Below are 24,501 nucleotides of genomic sequence, written 5' to 3'. Positions count from 1 at the left end.
AATCAAATAGGACATGTGGAATTAGACTTTCTGGATTAAGTCAGTGTTGTGTGGGGTAAACTACACCTGTCAAAAGATAGCTTGTTTAGGTTATGGATTTAACAGTAGAACGAGGTGCTGAATGAGTTTAAAGGTTTTTTTAAAGAAACTTGATATGCATGACAGTCCTGAGTTAAATGTGACAATGGACAAGTATCTTTTTGGGAAGGCCGATAACTCTTACATTTGGGGACAAATTGGATGAAAGGATTTGGGTTCAATTTATGTTTAAATATTTAGGTGAGAAAATAAGAGAGGAACTATGGAATAAAGGGGACCCGAGTTTGAGGGAGGTCATACAAACTGCTAAAAGGGTAGAGCAGTGCATGAAAGAGCTCACCTGCAAAGAAAAGGATGCATACTGACATTCAGGTAGTAAAAGAGAAGAAAGACACAGCTAGGATGAGCGATGCCAATGATGATGTGAAGAGGAGTAACCGTGGCAATGAAAGAAGACCATGAAAGAAGCTGTGAGTGTGGTAGTAGCAGGAATAAACCCCTATTGTGCTTTAAGTGTGGCAGTTCCTGCAACTAGCAAATTCATGAAATAACACTGGGCTGAAAGTAACATGTATGAAATGTAAGAAAAAAGGTCACACTTTAAGTGCCGTAGGTATTGTCAGGTGTGGTCAGTTAAGAGGACTGATGTAAAATCACTTAAGGAGAATAGCATTGAAGATGATGATGAGGTGGTTGACTTGGTTGAACGTTCCGAAGTGTGTCTCATGGGTAATGAAGACAAGTACAGGAGACTGCACACCACAGCAGAGATTAATGGTATGTGTGTGAAAATGTTGGTAGATTCAGGGGCTAAATGGACATTGGTTGGAGACCTGGACACCAATTTTATTAGTGGGGGAGAGGTGAGCAAATTGTCTCCTTCCGACATCAATCCTGATGGAAACAATGATGAAATTCATTTATGGTTTCATGTAATAATGTCCCCGCAAAAATGCCTCCTGACAAAAAAGTCGCTGTTTTCTGTGGAGACATTATTACATTGAAAATGTGGGGGACACCCCTGCAAACCCTGAATTATCATTTTTTTTTTACAAGGGGAGCAGGGGACATCCCTGCAACCCCACCTCCATGCATAATGTCACCATATATAATGTAGCCAATGGCTTTTCCCAGCAAAATTATGTATGGGGACATTATTACCTGATACTTAATTTATTGGGTTATTTTATGGTAGACTTTCAATTAAAAGGCTTTAAGAGCACCAGCAAAGTCTATGTAACCCACAGGAGAGCATCCCTACTAGAGTGACGAGAACAGGGGATGCTAGGGATAAAACTGGATCCCAATGCGGATGAGCAAGTACTGACCACAGAAGCAGTTAAGGGGTGTGAAGAGATAATACATTAATTTCCTGTGGTGTTTGAAATAAGCTGGGGTGTCTCAAGGGTTATGTTCATATGATCAAACTTGTGATGCGTGCCAGATTGAGAAATGGCTAATCGACTTGAGAGATAATGTAAGAAGCAAAATCAAACTATTGTGTGAGAAAGGTATTATAGAGCCCTTAAAGAGTGCGTAAGGGACAAGTCCTCTGGCTGTGGCAGGGAAGGCAAATGGCACCTCTGTGTAGCTCTAAAGGCAGTGAACAGGTGCGTTGTGGGGGCAAGGCACCCTATGCCCAATATTGGTGAGCTAGTCAGTCTGTTGGGTAAGGCTAAGGTTTTCTTTACAATTGATCTTGCTTCAGCCTCCCATCAGAACAGGTTGCATGACTCGGCCAAGGACATCCTAACATTCATCACTCAAGAAGGGTTGTTAAAATTAATAGGATGACGTTTCAGTATGGTATCCGCGGCTGCTGTTTTTAGAGAAATAATCAAATGGTTGTATGGTGACTTTGACAAACAATTTTGTTTTCGGGATGATATTTTGTGGTTTGTGGTTTGTGGGTGAAGATATAGAGGAGCATGATAGAACGCAGAAGAAGGTTTTAAGTATATTATGAGAGAGGGGGTTGACTATATGCTTCATAAGTGTAAGTTCCAGCATGAGTCCATTGAATACGTTAGGTACGAGTTGAGCGAGAAAGATGTTGGACCCAAGAAGAAGATTGTAAGTGCCATTAGAAACGCTACCAGGCAATTGAGCAAAGAAGACGTTGTCATTTCTAGGTCTAATTTAGTTTTTTTTTTAAAGCTTTATATATCTTCCAGAAGCCACACACACGTACAAAGCATGTTCAAACAACAGTAAAACAATTCCCCCCAATAACATCATCACCCTCAGCACTCCTGGATGTATACATTTAATCCCAATAAACTACTAATAATAACCCAACCGTGGTGACCTTACTCTGACCCACAGTCCTCCATCGGCTTGTTTATCCTACATCTTTGCCTCCTTTCCCCCTTCCATTCAATGCTCTTGAGTCCCACCCCTCCCAAGTTCCTAGGTGCGCATCTTACAGTAGGTAGAAGTTCTTCAACAACATTGGCCTATACATGAAATGTTCCTTCTCTTTCATCAACTCATAAATGGGAGCCCATACCTTGAGGAATTTTTGATAGCTACCATTTGCATACCTTCTCCATGGCCATAATTCCCCAAATGTTCACCCACCATAACGTCGCAGTTGATTTACAACAGTGGGCGATGATCAGTCTTGCTGCGCTCAAGAGGTGAGTAATCAGTACTACCAGGGCCCTGCTTACTGCACAACTCCCTTCCAACACCGCCCCAAACACCACAATCGCAGGATGCATAGTTAACATAATACCTGTTATGTCTCTGATATGACCAAGGATCTCATTCCATAGGTTTGCCCTTGCGGGCTGAAGCACCACAGATAGCCAAGATCCCCAAACTCTCATTCTCTCCAGCAAAGCAGAGGGAGCTACCGGTTATTCTGTTAATGCGTTGAGAGGGTTAGGTACCATCAAAAGCAGATTTTGAATGCTGATTCTTTAATTGAGGTGCACCTAGAGGACCTATGCACCCTCTCCGATATTTGTTCCCACTACTCCTCTGCAAAAGTGACCCTTAATTCTCTCTCCCATCTGTCCATATATGGCAGTCCTTCCCATGGTGAGGTATCATCCAACTATTTGTATGACCTTGAAATACCTTTGTACTTACCCCTTTCCTGCATAGTTATTTCTATACCCACTATAGGTCTGGTATCAGCTGCCTTCACCCACCGATTCATTATCCAATGCCTTAGTTGTGTGTAACAAAGGCGCTCCTTAGTTTCAATTGGGCCTTACATTCTTAGAATGAGAGTGATATACCCTCCCTATATAAATCGTTCAATTGGTTTGATTTCCTGCCTTCACATCCTCCCCAAAAACTCTTGAACTTCCTGCGTCCAAACTTGTAATTATAGCAAACCGCAGACAACAGGCCCAACCCCGGTGTCAAGCCCTTCAATTTTAATGCCCTATTTCAATTCCATAGAGAGCACATGTTAGTGTCCAACAGTGTGCTCCCTCCACTTCTCTTGCAGTGCCCCAGAAATGGGAGCACAGCTAATGGGATGGATGTCGCCCCTTTCTCCACCTCAAACCATCCGTTAATGCCTGTTTGCAACAACCATTCAAGTTCCTTCTAACTTCAGGAATACCCCGTGTGAGAACCTTCCTGGATATCCTCGGCCTCTTCCTATTGCATATAAAGGCTCAAATATGTTTGTAATTTTCTGACCATTAATGCTGGGTTCTGTGTTCATTTTTCTGCTGTCATTTTTTCAATGGGTTTTTTGCCGAATTTTTATTCTCAAAATAATGTATACATTTTCTTTTTGAGGGGGTCACCCCCAAACTCTCTCTCCCCTTTAAATTGAACACTATTCCCTCCCCCTGCCGCACACCTTACATGCCCTTCCCCACTATCCCCAATGTTTTTCAATGAGATTTTAAGAGAAAAAACTATTCTGCAAAAAACCCATCACAAAAATGATTGTCGGTAAATGAATGTCGTACCTTGCGCTGGGATTCTAATCAGGAGGGCACAATTCTAGGGAGGTGTGTCATTATGATTGTCACAATTCATGCAAACCATGACCGCTCTTTCATATCCCATTGCTTCATATCCTCCCTTGTGGTCTCCCATAGAGGTAGAATTAAGTTTCACCAAAAGTTTATAAGGAATTTCTGAGATAAGGTGGAGAAAATGCATGACTTGACAAAGAAATGAGTTAAGTTTGAGTGGACTGACTGGTGTGAGAGGGAATTTGTGAGCATAAAGCAGTTGATGAGTAATGCTGACTATCTAGCATAGTTTGTCACCAATTTGCAATGTATTGTCACTACTGGTGCTAGGCACAAAGGAATAGGAGTGATGTTGTCTCAGAATTGTGATGACGTTGAATAAGTGGTTGCTTTTGCTTATAAAAAAAAAAAAGGACCAGAGTTAAGATACTCTGATCTACGTTAATGAAATATATTCATATGTTGTGCGCGAATGTATGCATTTCTTTGTGTTTTCCTAAGTGAATGTGTGCAGTGTAATATTTATATTCTCACTTTTACAATGTTGGACAGGAGGGCGGGGCATGGGTCCTGAGTGACATGTTCACCTGTCCATCACCAGAGGGGAAGGCTAGTCACCTTTGGTCTACTCCTCTTCAATAGTGTCCCCGGGTCTGTGTGAGTGCCTCTTGACTTCTCCACACTACTGCCTCTGGTTAACCCATTTACACTTGTAGCTGTTAAAATAATGTATCCTGCATATTTTATTTTTATTTTGTTTTATTTAACACGCTGACCTAACCCAAGAGCAGCGGAGAGCTGTACAGAATGTGGGTATCTGGCATTTGGGCTGGCATCCTTTAACGGTAGCACAGTACCATGAGGTCTGTGTGCCGGTGTGTGTGTCCATTGGAATGAGTCTATGGTCAGATATTATGTGCCGACACTAACCTTTTTAGAATGATTGTCATTAGGGAATGCAATATTTGTATGAAAATATATTCCATTTAATTGATTTTGATGTTGTTATTGGAAAATTATAAAGGAGTGTTATGGGATTCGCAAAGAGAGGTTAGAAACACACAGGATGAGATTTCAGATAACAAGTGCCATTGTAGTCCTCGGAGTGAACACCAACATGAGGCTATCCCCACTACCATGCTGGATCTGCAGAACCTGCTGCTAGCTGTTGTAACACAATCAATGATTCCGCATATGAAGCTGCAAGAAGCAAGTGTAGATGCATTAAAAGATCAGGCACACTGCTTGCGCTCATACACTCAAAACAAATATATCTAGACGCGTTTAACTCTATCCAAAACTGCCTTAATACTGAAGCAGAGGCCACAACACAATGGCAGGCAAAATTATTTGATATCCCCAGAAGTGACAGAGCTGAAAAAAAACAAATGACCTCGGCAGTACGGTCGATGTTGGCCGCGGCTCACCATTCTATGGACACATTATTTAATGTATAAGAAACTGCTAGTTTACAAGAGCACAAACAAACATCACGCTCAAGCCCAAACATTTCTCAGCAAATGCCCGAGCTAGCTAGGATCATTAAACGGATACAACATATGGAACAGCTGATGGATAAGATAGGATCCCATGTTATAGATGGAAGTTTGTCTCCACCCATTTTTGTTCCGGTTCTACAGCATCTGGCAAAAGTACACTCAGAGAAAATAATGCCAGAGAAACCTATTGTGGCGAAAGCATCCAATGCCCTTTTGCCATCTAAAGGAACTAAACCCTTTGCAATCTTTTCACAGAAAACTACCAAAATCGATCAAAAGCACTCTCAAGAACAAATAAAGAAAACAAAGAAAAAGAAAAATTATTCTAGAGCTTTTCTACGTAATCTCTCCACACAGCTCCTGTGACTTTCCAAGAGCAACAAAAGAACAGCGGTCAAGTGGATTCAAGTGTCAAAGCATCTATACTACCAGCTATTACAAACCAGAATAAGCAGCCGAGTGACCCCGATACACAAGGCATAGAGGAACATCTTCAACATGGGATATTGATGAACCTATCCGTATACACAGAAAATGAGCACATATCAAATTCTGAATGATCATTCTTGGCCGATGATCCATCATTGATCATTATAGATCAATATGATGAAGGGCACACTATTTTTACTCATCAGTTTGATCTCACCTGTGAAACTATCTCAGACAATTACTGGGATGTAACCTGGAGGGAATGATTGTCAGTGATTTACCTCGCATCTGATCCTGACAAATCATTAGAGTCCAGAACGGGAGGCTCCAAGAATGGTGGAAATGAGGAGGAGACCTGGCCTAATTGAAAAATAAGAGTTGAGGAACTAATAGCACTAATGTTCATAGACCCACGAGGCATGGCATCAGTGCATAAATTGAAGATAGTAAGATCAGAAGTGAAAAATGATGCACTTATTTTAAATAGAACAAACATACTTCGTCTTTTTCATGCTATACCCTCACTTTAATTTATAAGGTCAGGCGACATAAAACTGGTGCAATTCATTCATGAATCCATCACAGATAGAGTATGGATAGAATTTAAGGCTGTAGACATTATGAGGTCTGTGCTTGATAGAGAACAGCAATTTCCCCAGCTGGGATTTAGATGTACTACAGCTGGAGTGGAAGTTGACGGCCAGAGAAATTAATGGATCAAACAAGAAAACGAGATCCTAGATATTTAAGAACAAACGTATCCTCAGCATACTAATACCGCAAAGGTAATCCACTCTAGGACACAGAAAACATCAACCATAAGCAAAAGAGAGATTCCACGAACAAACTTCACTAAGCACTTCATATGGAGAGATGTTGAGATCGAAATACTTCACTGAACTCATCCAGAATATGGCATCGCTAACGATCACCCAAACAGGATCATGTGCACCTTACATTATGCTCATGGAATTAAAGAGGTTTTACTCCTCCATATCGATCAAATAGCAACAAACCTGATCAATTTCATATCATCTGCCTTCAACAAACATGGATCTCTGAACAGCTTATATGTGAGGGTTACCTCACATATATGAACCCAGCTATTCAGCGCACAAAAGGGCGTCCATCGACGGGGCAGCTTACTTTGATTATAAATGAAATAAACCTAGAAGTTCTGGATTCCTGTAATCTTAATCCTTGGTTTCAATGTACTATTCTACAACATTCTTTACATAGGCATCCTCCACATGAAGGTCTCCCAATACAGGCTAAGGAGATCCTTGGCATCATAAACTTATACTGGAATCCGATTGCGATCAATGATTAAGTTTTTATGGATACAGTATTCACGGCCATCGACCGTGCCATGGGTACATTTCATCTTATCCGATTCGTTGTATGTGGGGACCTTACTATACATCTCTTTGAACCCAATGGTGACTCAACTCCCTGCGATAGATTACCACCGAGAGTTCAGCGCTGGAAGAAAGAATATGCCAATAGAAACCTTTTTCTCATTAATCGACTCATTACTGTGGACATGCCATACAAACCATCCTGGTCTCGTGGCAACTATTCTGCCACGCTTGGTTATATATATGTCTCAGAAATCAAGGAGACAATATCTGCAATTAAATAACTTCACATCGATAAATAGTCATCATCATATACTTAGTGTAACTTGGATGTCCACTACCGCACATAAACAAAAAATATCTCTCGCATTACTGGAATTAAACAGTGGTACGAACAGACTCCAACTTACTAATGAACAATCACAAGCTTTAGCAGATACCTTCTCGGACACGTCACGCAAAGGAGTGGAGAAACTAAATTATGAATGGATGTTGTGGCCATTTCAATGGAAAGTATCTCATGACCATAAAACAAGGAAAACGCCCCTCCATGCATACAGTTCTATAATCGTTGAAAAAAAAAAAAACTGCGGAACGAACTGAAATGAATCAATAAAATGGGATTGAAAGATAAATTCAAACTAGCGAAAACTGTCAAACAACGCTTGACAGAAATTGGCTTAAAACAGCTAAAATGATGCTACTTCAACAGGACGCAGAGAATATGCTCAAAGCATTAAAAACGAACAATTCTAGAGAAATATGGAATGTATCGAATTCCCACACTTGATGTCAAGATCAACTGATACAAGATGTACTAGAAGCAGCATGGATCACGCAGTTTGCTGATCTGTACAAAGAAAGAAACACACAACCACATGCCAGCTGTGATAATTACCCTACAAAATGGGTATTAAAATGGGAAAAAGACGAAATTCTTGAACTTATCAGAAGCTTGAATACATTGCACGCCCCGGCCCCGATGGCCTCTGCAACGCTATATTAAAATGAAACCCAGAAACCTGGTCAATGATTTGTGCTCAGATTTCTACCATAATTGCAGATAAAATAAGATCCCAGATGCATGGAAGGCGGCCATTCTCATACCGATCCATAAACGTGGAGATCGAAAAGATCCTAGTACATATCGACCCATAGCACTGTTTGATCCACTAGGCAAGATTTTTGCCACACTATTAGTGAAAAAACTAACAGACTGGGCGAAGGATACTCAAAGATTCTACATCAGACAAACAGGGTTTGTGAAAAATGCTGGCACTTATATTAACCTGTTAATTTTGAACATCCTGAAATAAGAATTGATCCTGAAAAAATCGCTGGTATATGCAGCGTTCTTTGCTATGCATTTAGCTTTCAACTTGGTGAATAGAGCCAAATTGTGGGAAAAATTGACGGCTTGAAAATGTCCATCTGAAATACTTGAGCCGATCAAACAACTTTACACGAACACCACCATTAAAATCAGACTGACTCAGGATGGAGTTGTTTCGGCTCCGATACATACTATAATGGACTCAAACAGGGTTGTCCCCTTGCTGCGACCCTATTCAATTCATACACGTCGGATATCGCAGAGGAGCAACGATATGCGTCAGCAAATCCTCCTAAATTGAATGTGATGCCAATTCCATGTATTATGTATGCTGACGATTTAGTGATTCTGGATAAAACCCTGATAGGCCTCCAAAAAAGCTTCAGCAGGCTGGTAGAATACATGGAGAAGAACAATTTACAAATAAATACGAACAGAACCAAAATTATGACATTGAACAACATTTTGGCAAATAAATCGAAATCTAAGGTGTTCCTTCTCGATGGTGAAAGTCAATCCATAAAATATTTGGGACTATGGCTTAGTCGTTCTGCCACTGTGTACCACTTCACATTAGCTGTGCACAGTATTTGCCAGTATTGGTACTGTAGAACATGTTTACACTGACTATGTCCAATATATACCAGCATGCTTCTCTAAGAAAATAACGTCATGCTGGATGTGCTAAATATATGTCAGTATTTCTAATGTGCAACATGTTATGGTAGGTATTTGAAGTATGCGCCTTTATTCGGAATGTAAAACATTTCCAGGCTGGCTGTGTAAAATATATACCACTATTGCTATGTAAAAACAGTTCCATTGTGCACATGCCCTTGCTAACACCCTTCATCCTGAGACCTTGCCTTTGACAAGGTCATGGGACAAGGTCATGGGTGTTGGAAGAGTTAGTAGAAACACTGCCTCATCTGCTTCCCTATTGAACCAGTATCAATACCTTGTAACACATTCCTAATATCAGTGACTCATTCCCCTTGCATAGGGTGCATGCCAGACTGTGATAGAATTACCTCCAGCCACAGCTCACCCTCCTAGCATAAGGTGTCCTGTTCTGGTCAGTGGTGGGACTGTCTACAAACTCTTAGCTCTCTAGCATACCCCATTCTCCGAGACAGACCCCTCAGTAAGTTCTTAGATTTCTCTCCCATTCTGGGTTCAGCTAGGGTCTGAGATACCTATTTAGGTATCTCCCTTTCTGTGACTTCAGGTCTGTGACCCTAAATAAACAGCAGTGAACCCTTTTATAGTTGTCCAAAATAGTCTGTGAAATGAAGATGCAAGGGTGACACCACGTATGATTTTCTTTGTAAGCTTTATTCTTCACAGCAGGAATAAGACACAGCACCTCCAAAGCACAGTGAGGATGCTTACCTTCAAGTGGAAGTCAGTGCTGAGATTGAAGGTATGCTCTCAAGTGGAAACAAGACAATCCACAAGAGCACTCATGACTAATGGATATGTCTCCTCTCAGAGGGAAGTAGGGGGGGGTTGTGTGTGTGTGTGTGTGTATGAGAGAGAGAGAGATGGATTGCTGGGTCAGTATGGGCTTGGTATGGTCAGGCAGCAAAAGGAACACATTAATCCTCAATGCTGGGGACAGTGATTTATATCTATCTCTGTTGTCATCACACACAAGCCTGTGGGAAGATAGGAGGGGCTCTGTGGACCACCCATGCATTTCCCTCTGCCCACACAGCTCTTCATTTAGTGGATGGGCAACCCTGCTTCCCAAAGCCTGCCTATGTCTCAAAAGTGGACTATTCAAAGTAACTTCATCACTCCTCTTAATATTCTGTTCTATTTCAGTTGTTAAAGGTCAGGCACCTTTAGATTTCAAAAGCATCTGTTTTATTTTATCTATTTTGATGAATGCTTAAAGTGTAACGTATTTATGAATCTGCTGTCAGGGACGTTATGGATTCGATTTAAATCAAAGGCTGACATGGAATGCTTTTTGTTCACAGGAATCGATATGGGTGAAAGAATTGTGGAGATTATCAGGGTAAGTTTGTTTTGTGATTTCTAGATGGTATTTCTTCCATGTGCACGTTACCTCATCACGTCATAAACCTACCCGCTGTTGCAGCTCTGATTTGCATTAACCCTGTCGTGAACATTTTATCATGTATGGTGTATTTATAAATATTTTATTCCTGTGTAGCATATTGCCAGTTTTCCTAAAAGAGTTCTCGTTAATAGGGCCCAAACGATGCCCTGGGTATCAGCATAGCTGGTGGAAAAGGAAGCCCACTGGGAGACATACCAATCTTCATAGCTATGATTCAAGCAAGTGGTGTGGCAGCACGTACACACAAGCTCAAAGTAAGTAAAAGGAAAGTATGTTGAAAGTTGAACTTAACCCAATGTTCTATGTTTATTTTCCCTAATGATACATTGCCCTTTACTTAATTTTCAAACAATCCCTTCCTAATACAAACTCCCCATCTCTTATAATATCTACAGCCAAATCCACTATTCAGTAACTTTTTGTAGGTCGTCAGAGGCCACCGTCAATGTCCATCGGTGCCACTAATGCTAGGTGTTTCATCTTTCATACATAAACGGAGCCACACAAGACCCTCAGCACAATTCTTTCTTCCATTTACTTAATCTGTAGAGCAGGAACAACTATAGATGTTTCTTTCATTTGTTTGCTAAACTATACCCACTGTGCTTTGCATTTTACACCTTTCAAAGACTATGAGCATGAAGTATTGGATCTGTGGCACAGTGGACTAATGGATCCACTACAGGCATTTGTGCTTGACCTCATTGTGGCATGTTTGAATGTTGGCAAACCCATTCTGCTATTTATCCTTCTCGGGTTAAAAGGAGTACCATTGAGTTAGGTAACATAAACATCTGCTAGGTTCTAGGTCAAATATTCGAAAACAAAAGGATCAAATGCCTTTTTTTCCACGCCAAAAGGATCGAAAAAAAGGGTCGATTTTTTTTTTTTTTTATTATCATTTTTTTTATTATTATTTTTTTATGGGGGGGGTTCCCCTCCAACCCCCTGTTTTCTCTTTAAACAAATCTTTTTTTACATACAAAACCAAAATAATATAGAAATAAATAAATTAAAAGCATTCAACCCTTTTTTTTCCGATCCTTTTGGATTCGAAAAAAAGGTCATTCGATCCTTTTATTTCGATAGTTTGACTGGACACCCATCTTGCTATCTATAATATTTAGAGCCAAGATCCCCACTGGTCCCCATGAGACTCCCTTGTTATGTTGGTGGAGATCCTTCACCCACATTGCGTCTGGTCTCTTTAGCTGAGCTTTGATACTGACAGCTAGCTATGCTACTTTCAAGTCTATGGTCCCCAAGGCTATAAGGTAATGCCTGGTGAAGGCCTTTATTGCATTCGACAAATGCCATCTGCCCTACAATGATATCAAATTATGCAGAGACGGTCTGCCGATCGGTAGAATTAAAGCTGCAGCTGAAGTCCTGCTGCTGGAATGAGTCCTTGAATTCGACCTGTTGGAAGCACTCCACAATGTCCCTCTTAATCTGCACCAGAGCTCCAAATGCTAAATTGATAAAGGGGATTAATGTTCGTTTGACCTGGAATTGGGGTTTTTCCTTGGTGGAGGTAACCTTCCTGCATAATTTGACCTCATTACTTCACATAATCTTAATCTACTTGATTTGGCAGTATAGTGGCTAGATGCATGTTGTCTTGACATTCCCCTTGACTTGGTGCCTGTTAGGTAAGATTTTTATAGCAATGATAAATCTTCCTGACCTGTGTCAACTCCAGAACCTTTTGCTTTACTGTTGGATTATTTTTCCCTCCACCTCAATGAGTGGGAACCTTTTTCCACACTCACAGAATCTTTTACTGTTTTTATGGGTGTCATTTTTAAGACACTTCATAGTGTATTTTTAATGTTATCCTCTTAGACAACTTTTGGTGTATACCTTTTTATTGATGCAGGGTTGCCCTTGGGACTCCCCTTTTAACTTTCTCTGGCTAACCTTGTGAGAACTGCAGTCCCAAGAGTAGAAAGGATCTTTGGATCCCTTTTACATTTTGTTTGGTGAAACCTGCACGCTCACCTTCTATGGAATTCTGGGGAGATACAATGTATCCCTTTTCCCCTTTTAACTGTAGCATTTCTGTTACAGGGTCAAGCTTACCTTTAATGGCTGGTGGCAGTGAACCTTTTTACTAATTTGGTGCACCTCTACCGCAGACTGTTTCTACCCATTTTACCTGTCTTCTTTTTTTGCCACTTCAGGGTTCAGTGTCCTTTCTTGTTCCTTCCCCTGACCTCCAGGGTGGCAAAGTCCTTTGTGTACATCTTGTCTTCTGCAGGAGACCTCGGTCAAGCCTGCCCAGGCTCCAGAGTGTCTGTGAAGGCAAGAAGCGAGGGAAGAGTCCGAAACTCTGCAGCCCTTTGTCTTTCATCCTGACTGTGAGAAACCAGTGCAAACTGGGAGGCTAGCTGTCCTGCAAGGACTGCAAACCCCTCAAGTTTGAATGTTGCATGGCTGTTTGATTTGCTGGGTTCCTGCATAAAATTCTCATCCTGGAAGTTGCAGACTTAGTTGACCACTGGAACGAAATACGAAGGGGAAGATGAAGAAAATGCAGCTGATGCCATTTCCAGCGACCGGAGAGCCTGCTGTGTAACCAGAGCCTGCTATTACCCTTCTTTCCAATCGACTTGGGCACTCTGAAAATGATGACCACGATCCAGCGCCTGGTGAGATCCACTAGACTCATGAAGACCTGCATTTTGAGCCATCTCACGTTGTGCTACGACCTTGCAGGGCTGCAATACCCTGGGACCTCAAACCATTGTGTGGTGCACGGTCTTCCCAATTCTGAATCATGCTGAAACTTAGTGGGCATCCTGCTGTACCTCCAGAGACGTGAATCGAGTTGGAAAAGTCCCCTCACCAGAGTGCTGGACCTTGAAAACGACAAGAATCTGACGGGCGATATTCAGTCTTCTTCTGGCTCCTAAAAAGGGTGCCAAAATCCACAGAGCCGTATCCAGCCATGAAGAAACTCTTGCCTGGAGCCTTCCCCGTTGATCCCTACTGCAGAAGCCTTTGCAGTGTCCTGTTCAGTCTTCATGACAAGGAATTCAGCAGCCAGGTTTTTGACTGCAGATCCTGAAGTCCTCCCCGTTGCAACTTCGTCTTCTTTTCTGAGTAAACCATGTGAAGATCCGCTTGCCTAGAGCCATCCCTGTGATCCCTGCTGCAAAAGTTCTTCCAGAGTCCTGTCTTCTGTCACCATGATAAAGGAATTCAACAACCAGGTTTTTGGCTGAAGATCCTGAAGTTTGCTTGCTGGTACTCTTCGTCCGAGCTAAGGTACTGTGTTGGCTGGGGTATTTACTTACCTTAAGCCTTTGTGATTTCTGTAAAGCCATGGGGTGTTCTTGTGCTTGGACGTCTTCTCATCCAATGCACCCAGGCCCCTGCTGGAATCCTCCTCGGGTGTCTTCTGTGAATTTCCTGGACCCTAACTAACTACTTACTTTTTGAACAGTCTTCCAGAGGAATGCTGACTTTTGCCTGCAATAGAAGCCTATCTCACCCTGCCTACAGCTGGCACCTAGACCACTAGTGTCCCTCTTCTGCCCCTGAGTGAACTCACGTAATAGAATAGGGAAGGACTGGATAGGTAAAGGATTCTGTCTGGAACAGTATTTCAAGTGTTTAAAAGTGTACTTACTTGTGAAAGAATTGGTTGGTAACTGTAACTCTTGAGTTACAAAAGTTCTAACTTACCTTGAAATTGTTCAGCCACTTGTAAAAGTATATGTAAGGTTATTTTACTTACCTTGGAAATGTTCTGCCATTCTGAAAAGCATATGTAAAGTCTTACTTTCCTTAGAAACTGTTTTTGCATTCTAACAGAAAGCAGATGTAAGGTTAATTTACTTCCCTGTGAATTGGTTGTACCTCTTCCCAAAGGTAATGCTGTTGGCTTCACTTTACTGTTCCTGTTAGGATATCAACGTATGAGTGCCCCAATTGGGTCATGCTTCCACTGACTTGCTGTCAGCCTGTCTAGAATAAGTCTGCCTTGGGTTATACTTGGGTTTAGGTTGCTGGTAGCGCCTTTAAAAAGTATATAGATTTTACTTATCTTGAGTTAGCTGTGTGCCATCCAAAAATAAGTTAGTTATTGCTCACCTCAGACTGCGTTTCACTTAGCTGAAAAGCAACTGTAATTGAATATTACACTAAAAGGTCTTACTCACCTAGAATAACTGTGTTATCCTCAAAGAAGTTACAGGTTTTTACTGTTCCTTGAATGAGTGTTCCTCTATTCAGACAATTATCCTGTTAACAAGGTTCGTTTACTATGTGATTTCTTTGTTGAGTGCCACTGTATAACTGACAGGATCTACTACCCTTGTATTACAGAAAGTTATCTAAAAGTAACTCATGGTTTTTACTCCCCAAGAATAGGTGTGACCTATACTGAATGTCTATCAAAAGGTTTAACTTCCCTAGAATTACTGTTAGGTGTTCTGAATAAGGTTTTATGCTTTGATCTGTGCACCTTCAAGCATTGTGGTGTGTTTATATTAATGTGTTTATGATCTATGACCAGTACTTACCCCAAGACTTAACTTGGCCTACTTGTATTTATAATAAACCTTTATTTTGTATAACACTTCTGGTTGTAAATTTTCTATTGAATCCTTGGTGTACTACAGGTTCAGTGTATTTTCCTACAGCCCTCTCTCCATCTTAAAGTAAGCCAGGCTGCTCGGTCTATGCTATCATATACTCAGGTGGTACAGCCTTATACTAAGAGTGGAGTCTTGTACTGTCTCAGTTGAATGCTTTTACTAAGCCTTAGTTAGACTTCAGAAAAACTGTCCTAACACTGCACCAGTATTCTGAGCAGTAGTCAATTCCACTGTGTTGTTTTCCTCAGTGGAGTTGCTGAACTCAGTAACAAGGAGGTTATTTGCCTGCTGGACATTTGGAACTAAATAATGCGGGATCCAAACCCTCGGTACGTGTATTCCATGATGGATGCAACGAATATAACACCAAGAAACTGTAAACACAGATAATCTGTAGCTCTTAAATTGTTAAATAACATAACCAGTGTATTTGTAGAGCTCACGTTCACCCCCAGAGGGGCATTTTAGCGCTACTGATGTGTTTGTTACCCAACTTAATAGTACTCATTTTATCAACCTTGGAAGGATGAAGGGCTGAGAGGACCTTTCTGGTTTTCGAACCTGTGACCATGAGGTCAAAGGCCTCTACACGGTTAAATGTAAAACCTTCCTAACATTTAGCACATTGTTAGGAAATATTGGCAACTTTGTGTAGTAATGTACAAAGCAAATATTGAGCATTTGTTATTGGCACAAACGTTGTGGCTAGTGTGAGGGTGTAGAAGGAGACTAACAAGGAGGGATCATCTTGTGGTCTACAAACTTGTATTAAATCAATAAAGAAACCTATCTTGCCCTTATTCTAAGGGCTTGCCCTGCCCCAACCTAGGGAAAACTATGAGTTGTTAGAATGTCCGTCAAAATCAAATGCTCTCCGTCCTCGTCAGAAACCAACAAATTTAACCCTAACACTATAAACATAAGTATTTTACTAAAGAAGTTTGTGTTTCCTTCACCAGGAGAATGACCATAGTATAAGTAACTCCTTCAATGTACCATCACGGCGGACCAGGGGAATGGCTCCCTCCTACTGGTCCTTCTATAAATGTTTTCCACAGTAGTCTTTAAGCACTCTTGCAAACAACCTGGATTTGTCTCTTTAACTCCTTCCAAGAAGTACAAAAACTCATAGCCTTATTTGGCTTCCATTAACCACTTTGCTGAGGGCGATGGCTCCCATTCCGCTCTACTTGGGCAGCATTATTGGGTAGGCTACTGCAGTGAGGGAGATGACTCCCGACACAGTATGCTCTGGAAGTGGTGTTTGGCTGACCACTGTGATGAGGTTGATGACTCCTGAAGCACTCTGGCTTCTTGGTTGGGCTTCTGGACCCCTCCTGGTCTGCCCGCCATTGCCATTACCGTGTTCTCTGTTGGGACACAGCTATGGTTCTTCCTGGGATTAGGGGTTCCTTCCTCAGTGATTTTGACACATGCGCATCTTCCCCACAGGCTAGGCTTGTGGTCTCAGCACCGTTTCCAGACATTGCGGTCCACCTTTCTGCAGTCGTGCCACCACCTCGATTGCTGCTTCCTTCTGGCAAGTCGGCTCCCAGCCGTCTCCTGGGACTTTGTAGCAGCGTCCCGTTCTTTGTGGCCTCTGCCTGAAGGAACTGTTTCTCTGTGTCTCGGGACCTCCCAGTTTGAATCTCCCAGATGGGAGTTGCATGCTGCTGGATTCCGCAATGTGAGCTCCCTCGTCCGTTCTTGCTCTCTACTTTACATTGTTGACTCCGCCCTAACTTAACGTCAACACCATCTCGGAAAGTCTCTTTGGCACTCTTAATGCATCCAGTGAGCCACCTCGTTGCAGTACTTGGCTGGTTTTGCATATGGCTTCTCATGTTCTTCCTCGTCCCAGTAGTCATGGCTTTACAATAGCACATGGCTCCACTATCAATGGTGGGAGAAAAAGAACCCCCTGAGTTGTAGGTGGTTCTGTGACAAGGTTGTAAGGAGGCTTTTCCTGAGGTGGGTGTCCGTATCCTCAGCATGGGATTTCCTCCCTATGAGATCCTCCAGCATATTACCACCCCTAGGGGGACTATGGGTAGCGTGAGAAACCTGAGGTCGTTCTCACTACTTTTCCCCCTGTACCCTCCTCTAGGGTGGCCAGGGAAAGGCCACAGCTCTTGGATCCTGACCCTGGAGGTGAAGATGCGAGGGAGGATCATCTGGGTGGAGGAGACTTGGGGAGTGGGGAGGAGAAGTCCTTAGGAGAGACATGGTATCTCCCATTTCCCTTTCATGATGAGTCCTCTGTCCGTCAAGCCTTTATAGGCTATTGTCACCCCTTTCCCTGTTCTTTGCTTAAATCCTTCCCTAAGAACCACCAGTTGTGTACTGGGATGAGGAGGAGGCCAGCAAGAGTAATGCAGGACTACCGTTTCAACAGTGAGCGGTCTAGTCCTTTTTAGACCAATCATGGTGGTGGGAACTTTAAAAGCAGAAAGTCGTATGGAAAGGGAGTCGGCTGTGGAAGCAAGGCTACCGACTACTGAGCGAAAGACCTCTCCAGAGAAGCAGCGTGGCAAGCGAAGCGCTCGAGGCCCTTTGGAAGATGCAGAGCGTATGCAGCTGAATGCGATCCTGGAGGACATCGGATGCTGGTGGTGGACCGTGAGCGAGAAACCGACTTGATCCAGCAAAGCGGTCGCAGGAGTGCCAGGCTGCAGCAGAAGCATTGCTGGGTAGGCAGAGCCACAAAGAGCTGGTGGGAGACTACGCGAGGCACGACACGAAGAAGAGAGGGCTTGTGGCGGCAGGAGACCTTGCGGGCAAGCTGTAATATCCGACTGGTGAGTCTACAAAGCAGGGGGAACACCGGGATGACAGGTAAACACGCAAAGTGAGTATTGAACATTGATTTTAATTAAACCAAGTATTTATTTTGAGAATGGATTTAAGTGAAAGCAAGTTTAAGCACTTTTGAATACCGATCGGAGTGAAGTAAGTCTGAACACTTTTGAATAACAACTGAGGTGAAAGAAAGTTTGTGAAACCTCCTGACACAAGGAGCTATTATTTGAGAAAACAAACATTTGCACAAGCCACGTGAATACAATGAACTGTATATTATGAAAAACCCAGCATTGGCAAGAGCCAGGAGAATATAAGAAAGTGCAAGAAGTGCATGGTGGCAAACCAAGCCACGATACAATGTAAAGAAGGTGTGATATATGTGAATGAGTCCAGCACCATTGTCGAAGTGAAGCAGTGACCATGTGATGATGGAAAAGCAGCAAGTAAGGTACATCGGTTGTGTGACCTGTGTGGGTGGACCGTGTGGTCCAACAACTGCATCGACCGAGCGCACACCGATATGGAAAAGCCACTGAAAAACACCCACAAAGAAGCTTGTGTTTGAATTGCAAAAAGCTGGTATATGATTTGAAGTCAAGGAACTTAACTATATATGTAAATTGGTGAAAGGAAACCATTTCGAAGAGCTGGGAAGTGTCCCAAGGAATTGGGTTGTTTTGGAAAAGTTGCAAGAAGGGAACCCTTGTGCCTTGTCAACTATCTTGAAATTGGGGTGGGAAGGCTGTTTACAAGCTAGCAGCTGGAAGAAACTCTGAACCTTTGTTTGAACACTACTTATTTTGATGCTGACATTCCTACACATTTGTACAGTTAGAGGTGAGGGCAAGTATTGGTTTTGGACCACGACAGACATTTTCTTTAGACTTCCTGACACAGACTATCCTTAGTTTTTTTTAGGTAGGGAAATCCCCACCTTATCCTAGGGCAAGTTAGGCCTTATTGCATCCTACATTTTTAGTTAATAAAAGTTTGTGACCAAACTTTGATCTGTTTTCTCTGTCTGCTTCGTGATGCCTTCACAGTGGCGGCCTCACTTTCCTGCCTCATAGGAAAGGGCTCTGGGGGAGAAGTGACGAGACCTGGTGAATCGTCACAGTAGGTAAACATGAACCAAAACAATGGAGACAACAACCTAATGTGATAAAAGGCTGACAATACGACTGGCTGGTTAATAAATAAAACAAGCTATTAGTCGCAATAGAATCGAACATAGTGCTCAGTTTTCACTGATATATCTACAAATGCCATCAGATACAAAGAGAAAAGGAAAATAATTTTAGAATGCAACCTGTCCCAAAAACTGGAACCTATAAATGATTTGCTTCGGGCCTTAAGATTACAGTCTTGTATTATCAGTACAGATAACTGCAAGTTATGTATATGAAAAATTGGCAAATGGTTTTGACATGTAAGCCATCTGTAGACAAAGGTTTCTGGAAGGCTGGGATTAAAGGTTGGTTTATGGCTGGTAGGTTGTGGTCTTTTTTTTTTCAAACTTTTTTTTATTAGTGGCAACACAGGGGATACATGACACTCCTTTGCCTGCACCATGCGTATAAGAACAGATTATTGACATCATGATCATGACATTTACATAACATTACATAGATTTGTCGTCATCAGTGGCCAAGTTGCATAAGTAAGTTCTGAATGGGCCCCATATATCTTTGGGTCTGCAGGCTGTGGGTCGGGTCATAACATATTGTTCTTCTGACTCATTTACATACGTTAGTTCGCGAAGAAATTGGTCCATGCTGGGTGGGCTCGCATTTTTCCACTTCAATAGAATACATTTTTTTGCAATTGCACATCCAACATTAAACAATCTTCTAGTTTTCTCGGAACATTTGCCCATGTCCCCAAATAGGTATTTTTGGGGCTTCAGGTCTGGGGGGGATTTGTGGAATTTCTCCCAACATTTCAGCGACCTGCCTCCAAAAGCTCCTCACCACCCGACATTCCCAATGCATATGATACTCTCCTGGCTGTGGCATATTACATTTGGGGCATGCATCCGACGCACAAGGGGTACATTTTGCTATTTTAATTGGGGTGTAATGTAATCTGTTCAGAATCTTGAATTGGATTAATCGCAGGCCAGCATTCACGGAGACCTTCTTAGTCAGTGAGCAATATCTACTCCATTTCTCATCTTCGATGGGCACCTGTAAGTCCCTTTCCCATTTTTCTTTTATTTGGTTTATAGTGGGGGTTTGGGCCTGCACCGCCGTGTACAGTTTAGAAATTCCCAGGCCACCCACGGCAGTCACCATCTGTAAACATGGGTGTGGCTGTGGTTAATCCGGGAACAGTGGCCATTTCTTTTGAAATGCCGACCGCATGTGGTAATATTGAAGTGTCCTGAGTTGGCCACCTCCAAACGCTCGCAATATTTCCTCCAGGGACGCTAATTTGCCATTTATGAACATATCACCAATTTTAATTTCCATATTGGGGTCCCAGGCCTCCTGTATTGTGCTGTTATTTGTGGGGGGTATACCTGGGTAGTTCCAGAGAGGTAACTCTGGATTATAGGGTTCTAATTGCAATCTTCTGTATATGGCCTCCCATGCTTTAACCGTGCAGCTAACTGGGTTGTATTTGCACGTGTCCCTGTATTGTGTATCAAAGATGACTGATTGTATGTTTGTGGGGTGTGTGGTGTATTCCTCTATTAGTGCATGGGGTGTCTCCTGCATGGTATCGTACCAATGTTTTGCAAATTGTGCTTGAGCCACATAGTAATATAGTTCAAATTCAGGAGCTGCTATACCGCCCGTAGAGTACTACTCAGTCATCTTCTCCCAGCTAATCCTAGCAGTTTTTCCATTCCAGAGGAACGTCACCACTATGGAACAGAGCTTGGCAAAGAAGGTTCTGCCCGGCCATATGGGAATATTAACAAACAGATAAAGCAGCTTGGGAAGGATTATAATTTTAAGGACCGCCACCTTGCCTTGTAGAGATATCGGCAAACGCCCCCATATCTGGAGCTTTGTGGTAATGATCTGCAGTGTAGTCTCATAATTGTCCTGGTACAGCATGTTCCTACCCCTAGACACCAGGATCCCCAGGTACCTGATGTGTCGATCCGACCATTTAATTCCGTGCAGCTCGTCTGGGCACTCGGTGGACGGCGTGAGTGGGAATATTTCGGCCTTGGCTCTGTTCACCGTGTACCCAGAGTAAGCCGCACATTTTTGTATTTCCGCCATTATGGGTGCTATATTTGTTCTAGGTTGACGGATGTATAATAGCGTATCATCGGCGTATAGGGAAATTAATTGGATGTACCCCTTTATATTTATGCCCTTGTCAGCATGTCTCAACCTCACCGCAGCTGCCATGGGCTCTATAGTCAGTGCAAACAGCAGGGGCGGAAACGGACAGACCTGTCTGGTGCCCCTGCCCAGTAAGAATAGGTCTGAAATGGACCTATTGGTCAGAACTCGAGCCCCGGGTTCAGTGTATAGTAGCTTTACATATCTAATAAAGTTAGGGCCATCCCAAATGCCTCAAGTACCGCAAGAAGGTAGACCCAGGACACCGAATCAAAGGCTTTCTCAGCGTTTAAGGATATTGCGACTGCGCTTCTCTTGGGGTCTATTTGTGCCATTAGACCGAAGAGCCTACAGAGATTCAGGGCTGTGGACCTGGCAGGAATAAACCCATTTTGTTCGGGGTGGACCAGCCCGGGGACTGCCGTTAAGAGTCTATTGGCCATCACTTTTGCGAATATTTTAGCGTCCGTGTTTATAAGTGACAGGGGCCTGTAGGACGACACATCCTGTGGTGGTCGTCGTGGCTTGGGGAGCACCGTAATCACTGCCTCTCTCAGAGATGGAGGCAGCATATTGCATTCAAGGGATTCCTCCCACACCTGGAGAAGCACCGGGACAAGCTCTTCCCGGAATTCTTTATAAAATTCTGCCTCTATCCCATCAGACCCTGGCGCCTTACCTGATGTCAACATTTTAATAGCTTCTGTGACCTCTTCTGCCAATATCGGCTGATCTAACGCTACGCGTTCAGCCTCTGAGAGTTGGGGTTGGTTGAGAGTCGCAAGATAGTTTTTAATGTCTACGGGTGATTTTTTTATCTTGGTTGGAATACAGCTTGGTATAAAATTTGACAAATTCATTGTTTATCTCATCTTCCCTTAAAAGTACCTCCCCCTGTTCTGTCTGTATGCTAGTAATTTGGTTAGGTTGTTTATCACACTTGAGCAGATGAGAGAGTGCCCTACCAGCCTTGTTACCTTCTCCGTATCTGCGTGCGTGCATGGGGGCCGCCACATAATGCACCTCCCTAGCGGCCAGCTTATCAAATTCCTGCAAGTGTGTGTGTATGTCCGCCAACAGGTCCCTATTCTGTGTTCGGGTGTAGTCATCCTCCAGTACAACCAATTTACTTTCAATGTCCGCTAGTTCAGCGCGCACATTTTTTAACATGCCAACGGATTTGGACAGCAGTACTCCTCTGACCCACACTTTTAAAGGATTCCCACACAGTAGAGTATTTGCTTACCGTTCCCACATTATTGGTGAAAAATTCTGCTATCTCAACATGTAATGTTTCCACCACCCCAGGGTCTCCCAACATTCCACTAAGCATTCTCCACCTCTTAGCGCGAGAAGGGGCATTCTGAATCTTCAATTCTATCAGCACTGGGGAGTGGTCCGAGAACGTACGGGGCAAGATTTCACATTTCTGCAGCGTAGAGGACATAACCGATGTAACAAACCAGTAATCTATCCTGGACTCAGAGTCGTGAACCGAAGAGTAATACGTGTTACTCCTACGTCCCGTCCCCTTTCCTCCATACTTGTGGGACGGGACCGGAGCACTTTGTAAAAAGCATCCAAATTTTTCCAAAAATGTGTCCTTCCTCTCTTTCCTGCGCGGGGCCCGGCACGCGGCCGTAACCCCGCCCACCTTGGCTCCGCATCGCCCCTCAGTCCTTTTCTCCGCTCGATCGGGGCCGGACGCACTTGCATCCTCGGAAGATTTTCTTCCGTTTCCTCTCTGGCTCTCGCTAGCGTTCGTCTTCTAGTCTGTCTATGTCTTTTAATTTAGACTTTCCAGACTGTTCTTCGTGCCATCGTCGCTTTGCAAGGGCGGATCCCCATCCTCTTTGTTTAGAGTGTTTGGGTCCGGAGCACCATTGGGACTCCTGTTTTTACTGTGAGTCCCTTTCGGTACGGGCTCTTCAACGTCGGTTGGAACGGTGGGAGGAGGTGTTCCGACGCACTCCCCCATCTCATTTTCAGGCGTTCATCGACGAGAAGAAGAAACACCCGGTAAGTTCTTTACTTTTCAGAGCAACCCGGCACGCGGATACCTTTCCGGGTTCCTCTCGAGCCGGAAGGGGCGTTGATCGCTCTGTCACCGGGGTTCGCCCTGAGGTGCCTGTCGGGCCTAATAATTGTACCAGAGGTTTCTCCGAGGGTCTCTGTTAGGGGCCTGTGTACACCGGAGTAACTTCCGAGGCCCCTCCTGTGGGGGCTTTGTGTAGACCCAGTTCTGCTGAGTCACAGGGTACCAGAGCTTGCTCTGAGGCCTCTCTGTCGGCTTCCCTCAAAAATAAGACCGGGGGGCGCCCCGAGGCCTTGGCTGGGCTTGTGTTTACCGAACGGATGTTCGAGGCCCGTGCCTATAAGGCTATTATCGGGCCTAGGCCCGAGGTCCCTCGTACAGAGGCTAAGGCTACCAACAGTTCAGAGGGGCCCAGCAGGGCCCTGCCGGTGAAAGCGGTTTCTCACCGTTCCCGCTCTTGTGGTGATACCAGATCTGTTGAGGGGGCAAAGAAGGCAGGTGCTTCTTTTACCGGCAGTGCCGAGGTCCTTCATTCGAAGGCTCAGTTGGCGGTTGGTATGTCGCAGAAACATTCCAGGCCTCATAGTACCGGCTCTGCCGAGGTTCCTTATGTTAAGGCTAAAATTAAGACCCCTGATCCATCGACGGGGACCCCTGCCTCACTTCCTCACGTGCCTCAGTTCCCCTCAGATGAAGACAAATGGCGGCCGTTCCCGCCAAGACCACAGTGGCCATTTTAGGTACTACCCCTACAACTACGCCATCGGCCCCTGGTGTAGGGTTCGGTCCTTTGGGTGAACCTAAGGTCACTTGTGCGTATCCTTACCGGCCCGTTTATGATTGGAACGCCCGGATGCCTCTTCCGCACAATGTTTCGCTGCTCTTCCGCCTTTGCCACCGTTGTCCCCAGTGGACAAGGCAGTGCCTGACACGGTTCAGCAGGACCCTGACCTGTCAGATGACCCTCAAGGACAACGAGGACCTTCCCCGCTCTGTTAGAGCTTTTTATGACCGGGTACTGGACATGATGAATTTCTTAGATGTTCCAGTTCCCGAGGCACCTG

The 24,501-nt window shown here is 43.6% G+C and overlaps 1 protein-coding gene across 6 annotated transcripts in view; it reads left to right on the top strand.

The window, feature by feature from the left end:
- The window catches only part of PATJ (PATJ crumbs cell polarity complex component), a 3,332,662-nt gene that overhangs the window by 2,874,519 nt on the left and 433,642 nt on the right, over window positions 1-24,501 (top strand). For all 6 annotated transcript variants that reach the window (XM_069642041.1, XM_069642043.1, XM_069642045.1 and 3 more), the window contains 2 exons: window positions 10,591-10,628; window positions 10,826-10,948. In XM_069642041.1, coding sequence (XP_069498142.1) covers window positions 10,591-10,628; window positions 10,826-10,948 — 161 coding nt within the window. The remainder of the gene's footprint in view (window positions 1-10,590; window positions 10,629-10,825; window positions 10,949-24,501) is intronic.

Source organism: Ambystoma mexicanum, chromosome 1q (assembly GCF_040938575.1).
Source record: "Ambystoma mexicanum isolate Mex_15411 chromosome 1q, UKY_AmexF1_1, whole genome shotgun sequence".
NCBI lineage: Eukaryota > Metazoa > Chordata > Amphibia > Caudata > Ambystomatidae > Ambystoma > Ambystoma mexicanum.
This window is presented reverse-complemented; position numbering and strand designations above follow the sequence as displayed.